The sequence below is a fragment of the Excalfactoria chinensis genome, chromosome 13 (assembly GCF_039878825.1).
Source record: "Excalfactoria chinensis isolate bCotChi1 chromosome 13, bCotChi1.hap2, whole genome shotgun sequence".
NCBI classification, from domain to species: Eukaryota; Metazoa; Chordata; class Aves; order Galliformes; family Phasianidae; genus Excalfactoria; species Excalfactoria chinensis.
Genome location: NC_092837.1, coordinates 6,362,274 through 6,367,939, shown reverse-complemented (window position 1 = coordinate 6,367,939; position 5,666 = coordinate 6,362,274). Strand labels below are relative to the sequence as shown.

The following is a 5,666-nucleotide window of genomic DNA, read 5'->3' as shown; positions in this document are numbered from 1 at the left end:
ACTCAGCTTTGTGTTTTTGTTTGTTAGCTTTTAAATACAGCGAGTGTAAATGTGAGGTAGTAACAAGTTCTCTCTTCTTCAAGTGTCAAAAGTGATCCTAGGTCCTGCAGTCCTGATCATGCACTGTGCTGGCCATTCTCACAGCTTACTGGAGCTTTTTTCCATCGTAACATAAAAACTTCTTTCTGAAAGAACAAGGCTGCAAAGAGCCTCAGCAACTTCTAGAAGCAAAACGTTGCAAACAGCAGCAGGTAAAAGGAGTAAGTTGTATCAAGAGATGCGTTAACCCGTTGAGTTGTTCCCACTAACTTGGAATTGCTTGAACCAGAAGGGGGAGCTACTGCTTAACCAAACAGCTCTCCTATTGTTTGAGCAGGAATTGGTGAAGCTGAAGCAGGAAAATGTCAAGCAGGACCCATCAGCAAAATAGATAGGTCATTTAAAGTGGCTAAGCTGCTTGCTGAGGTTCTTCCACCACAGGGATTTTAAGCACAAGCTTATCAAAGAACAGCTGAGCAAAGCAAATTTTAAGAACTATCTCAGTCGTACATCATAAGTAGTAAAAGAAACTTCAGCATCTTCCCTTTCTTGCATGCAGGTCTCTCTTGAGTTCAGATTCCAAAGGCCGAGTTCCATCAAGCACTAAAATTCCCAAACGAGGCCTTGTTTAAAAAAAATTTATTTTACAAAAATTAAAACCAGGTACTATTTACAAGCATTTCAAACACCAGCTCCAAACCCTCGTTCCTAATAACGGATTGTTTAAGCTTGTGTTAAATGCATGACCAAGTCAAAATTTTGAGTTTGCCACATCCAAAACTTTTGCAGGTTTTTTTCCTTGTTCAATAATGTCATTACAGAGCTGCTGGGGAAGAAAAAGTATTATAGAGCGACTTGATCTTTAGAAGTCAGAATCCCACATTGTTCATCCATTCTCTAGCTCTGATTTAGATGTTTGTAATGAAGGAGAGCTGTTTTGGAAGCTGTTAAGCGTGGAGTAAAAAGAGGATCAAGTTTATCCATGTTCTGAATTAACTGTGTCATAATGAGACTAAAATTCGTAGGTCAAGTTGAAGAAACTGAAGTCAGAATATTGGTCCTGTCAAGAGGTTCTCAAGCAAAAGGCCCTCTTCATCTCTATCTACAATTGTTTAACGCCTGCAAGAACTAAGCCAAGGCTCAGTATGGATCAAGCCTGTACCACAGTGAAACAGCAACTACGAAGCTGACCAAATCAACTCGAGACTCAAGTAATATCCATTCCCACTGTTGTTAAAGCAAATCTCCAAATAGTTTTAGCTGCAAGGATCGTTTTTAATGTTATCCTTTCCCAAACCTCTGCAGTGATCAAAGGGAGCATATTTTCCACAGACTACACAAAGATAAAATAAGCAAAAGATGAGGTGAAGCTGTCACCCTCACAACATGCAGAAGTTTTAAAATAAGCTTTCTAAAGCACAATTTGCAAGTTCATGTGCACGTCTGTGTCTGACTTCACTGGATTTCCAGGTCCTTGTCTTAAAGGAATATTATTACATCGTTAAGTCTTCCTTGCAGATTCTGTACAGTATAAAGAGGAAAAAAACAGAGGTATACACAGTAGTTTCTGTCTTTTGCCCTTCGTATTAAAAAGATGGCAAATCACAAATGCTGGCATTAGGAACTGAGTCAACTCTGTCCAGGGTTTCAAATGAAGATGCAGCTCTTCAGCAAAACTGCAGCCTTCCAGAGATTGTGTACTGTGCCTTTTGAGACAGCATTAGGGAAAATGGGTGAGGTGACAGCAGCTGCCAATACAGTAACCATATTCTGCTGAGGGCTACCACCTATCATGGCTGCATGTTGTTGATAATAGCCAAAATGCTCATTTTCTCCTGGGCTGAGTCCGGATCTTCATTTTGTTTCTGAGCCACTCCCGTGCCAAGGCCATACAGCCGCCCACAATACTTTGCATCATCAATTGTATCCTCAAAAAACAACTGCGGAGGGGAGGGAAAAAAAAAGTAAATTATTTAATTGTTCCTCTAAACTGGAAAGCACCTAACCCTAATTAAAGAGCTTGTCTGAAGTCAGCACCTCTAGGATTCAGCACAGGCAGTAAGACAAAGACTGGAAGGAAGAATAAAGGGAAAGATTTCCATACCAGTATAAACAATTCTTATTACTGACCATTTTGAAGTGTAATACATAGCTTAAAAAGAAAAGCAACACCAAAAACACATGGTTTGTACTGATACTGATGGATAGAGATGAGAGAAAGGTGGACCAAAAAGAACACTGCATTACCTCTTTCATTCTGAAGAATGCCATTCCTGTGAGAAGAGAGTCTGATCCTGCCTGGTGTTGTCTTCCAATTCGCTGCAAATCCAGTTGATCTGCCACTTCTTGAAGGCCGCCCTGCAATGGAAACAGTCAAGTTTATTTTCTGAACATCGATGTCCCACCGTAAGTGCCACACTTCTCCAGAACACAACTGTTAAATATATTGTATGCAGATCCCAGCAACATGCACACCCCAGCTATAAGTGAAATACAATGATAGATACTGTTCAAGAATGCAGAAATACTCTACCCAAACTTAGGTACCTTGCTTTCCTGCTGCAGACACATGAGATGACTGTGGGTACATTCACAGGTTACAAATGCTGCACCCTTTCCTGAACCAAGGCTGTGATTCAGTACATAAGTAATTTTCAACCCTCTGAGTGCCTCGCAATTAACAATTCATGTATGACAAGAATGTTCCACTTTGTGCAGGTGAAAAAAAAGTAATAAGATACACACAGTTACATCAACATTCCCAATATAATAAACATATTGACAAGCTTCTAACTGGGGACATAGTACCTATTAGATACAGACTTAGCCTTAAGTGTCTGTGTGTGACTACTGGATTTTATATTCCAATTCTGAGAGACAAACAGTTTTGTCATTTGGCTTCCTGCATACGTGCAGGGATGTTGCCCATCCAGCCTTTGTTTGCATCGAAGATGAAAGTTACCTTGAGGTTTTTGCAGCTCTTCATTAAGTATTTGACATCATAGATAGATGGGAAGAAAAGGTTCAAGATATGGAAAAATTCATGTTCCTCTTCAGGTAACCTGGAATCTGTCAACAGCTTCACCATGTAGCCAAAGTCATAACCACTGAAAACAAACACACAGAAACCTGATAAACAACACCTGTACTCAGCTGCTATTAGTGTTACATTCATCTCATGAGGGTAATTTTCTATACTAACAACCTTCTTTTCTACAGAGGAAGATAAGAGCAAAACACGCACAAAATACAGATCACAGTAGGTGCTGAGATAAAATGAAGTACCAAATGTGCTTAAAGTTTGCCTTTACAATTTATATTAAGAACTGCACAGCTGCTGAAATCCATCTCCTTAAAATCTGTCAGTCTCCATGGTCCAAAGCAGCACTATTTAAGCCAAAAATAGGCATCTTGTTCTGTAGTACCAGCCATCACCTCAGACCTACCTATGAAACGACAGCCATTTCACACTGTCACTAAGGACGACCCCTGAAGTCATGAGCAACTCAGCAAAATGCAGGGTATCAATCCCTTCTTCTTCATGCTTCTGGAACTGCAGCCCAGAGCTTGCAAGGAGGTCTATGGAATCCTGAGAGTACATATCCTCCCTGAAGGAGAAAAGCAAAGCTTTGCAGTCAGGGTGCCAACAAGGAAGGCTCATTTCCAAAAGATTTCTCACACGTTGCGTTTTGGAAAATCAGAGTGACCTGCAGGCAATCCATCGCTGAGCTCCACGTTTGTGTCTCTAGGAAGCTCAGATCACTTTTAATACCATGACTCCTATGCATTTAACAAGATATTCCACAATCTTTACCAAACATTAATTCTTTTGCTACTGCCAAACCTGAAGAACACCATAAAACCTCCACAGAACGGACATCTTGAAAAGCAACACTGAGGGAACAGAAGTGCCACAGATGATGGGAGAGAAGTCAACAAAATTCATACCAAACACTATAATGTTGAGTCAAACAGCGTTCAGTGTCAAAACCTCTTTGTTACGACTTCCATGCTTTTAAGAGGCTGACAGTTGTGGAAGTAAATACTGCAACTTCTGTTTACAAGAACTGCACGATCAGCTTATAGTAAGTATATATGCATTTAATTGATTACATAAAATATATGGAAACATATATGATATATACGCATTGAGCCTCACATAATCTGTTCTGGTATTGCTCCCTAACACAGAAGACTCACGTGAGGTTGAATTTGAAGTTAAACTGCCAGGTGTTGATCCCAGAAGGATATTCTCCTTTCTCATTTGTGAAAGTCAGGCCCAGCTGGATAATTTTCAGCAGGTCAACATTACACCGAAGAAGCTGATACTGATAGTCTATGGAACTGCGGAATTCCCCAATTGGCCTTACAACAACCCCAGGAAACTCCGTGTCCTAGAAAAGAAGAGGAAATCTTACGGCTGCAAATCAAGACAGACCTTAACAACAAAGCGAGCATACGGTTTGTGCTCTCAAGTCAAATGACATCCATTGACTACAGCACACACAAAAGCTTTCAATGAGGATCCGGCACATGAGAGAATTTCTGCCTTGCACATCTTCCTGTACCCACTCTTTCAGCACAGCAATTACAACAGGCCAGAACGAGATGAAAGCATATTGAAGCGAGGCAGTTCGTTTCCAATCAACATACAGTTTGAAATACGTAGATATATATTTACCGTCTACTTACACAGCTTTGCTCTGCACTGGATTCTATGCACTCTGAAGGCACGTGTATTTTTACGGCATGCTTTTATTACAGAATTCTCTCCTATCTTTGAGTTTTGCATCCCCAGTCAAAGCCGTCATAACTGAAAAGCGTCATAACTGAAAAGTATCATAGCTCATAGCGGTTAGCCATGTGAGTGCTGGGCTCCTGTCGAGCAGATACAGACTTAAAGAGCAGAAAAAGACTGCTCCCACCTAGAGGATATTCTGCTGTTCTGGAACACGCTGCCACATCTACAGCCAGAATATTCTGCTTCTGGAGGGATCAACAGGTGAGCACGCTAAAAAGGAGCCACCTCTGCTAACAAGGTGTCACTTGGGGGTTTCTCGTCCTACAGTTTCATATCAATTTCCACAGCCATAACAGGCAAGAAAACTGCAGGACAAAAACGTTGGGGAATCTAAAGATTCGTACACACCTGACCCTTCCACCTTCTACTGTATAAACTAATCCCTGCTGAACAGCTCCATAGTCAATTAATTCCCTTTTTTAAGGCCACCTTTCCATCAACACGGGACACGGGAAATCAGTTCTTGCTCAAGAACCACCACAGAATCACTGACGCTGGAAAAGGTCTCTCGGTCCAACTATCGCATGCCCCTATTCTTTGAATAAGACAAACGGGTGAAGCATTTACCATAGCGATGTAGCTGTAACTCAGCACAATCTCTCGGATTTTCCTCATCTCTTCCTCCAGGTTGTTGGCCCACACCTCACAGATCACCTGGCTGTTCTCCGCCAGGGCTGCGGGCATCCTGCCGGGCCCAGGGCGCAGCCAGCTCCCCTCTCCTTCAGATGGCGGCGTACAACCGCAGGCCGCAGGCGCGATGACGCCTCCGGCCGAGGCGGGATTTCCGGGTTGTCTCGCGACACTCTCTCGCGAGAGTTCCGGCAAA

General features: G+C 42.0%; 1 protein-coding gene across 1 annotated transcript; it reads right to left on the bottom strand.

Annotated features, from left to right (window-relative positions):
- Positions 1-662: 662 nt before the first annotated feature.
- CNOT8 (CCR4-NOT transcription complex subunit 8) lies at positions 663-5,620 on the bottom strand. The gene is made up of 6 exons (XM_072347888.1): positions 5,408-5,620; positions 4,240-4,433; positions 3,486-3,647; positions 3,002-3,146; positions 2,287-2,397; positions 663-1,979 (listed from the first exon to the last, which is right to left on the bottom strand). The coding sequence occupies exons 1-6, from the start codon at positions 5,522-5,524 to the stop codon at positions 1,830-1,832; spliced, it is 879 nt and encodes a 292-aa protein (XP_072203989.1). The 5' UTR covers positions 5,525-5,620; the 3' UTR covers positions 663-1,829.
- Between the last annotated feature and the right edge of the window lie 46 nt (positions 5,621-5,666).

Bases quoted from the DNA above. Each gene is read 5' to 3' on its own strand.
- CNOT8 (XM_072347888.1), bottom strand. From the start codon at position 5,524: ATGCCCGCAGCCCTGGCGGAGAACAGCCAGGTGATCTGTGAGGTGTGG. The intron at 3,648-4,239 runs GTGAGTCTTCTG...TTTCTCCTTCAG, and splicing joins AACTTCAAATTCAACCTCAC to GGAGGATATGTACTCTCAGG. The intron at 3,147-3,485 runs GTAGGTCTGAGG...GTTTGTTTTCAG, and splicing joins AAATGGCTGTCGTTTCATAG to TGGTTATGACTTTGGCTACA.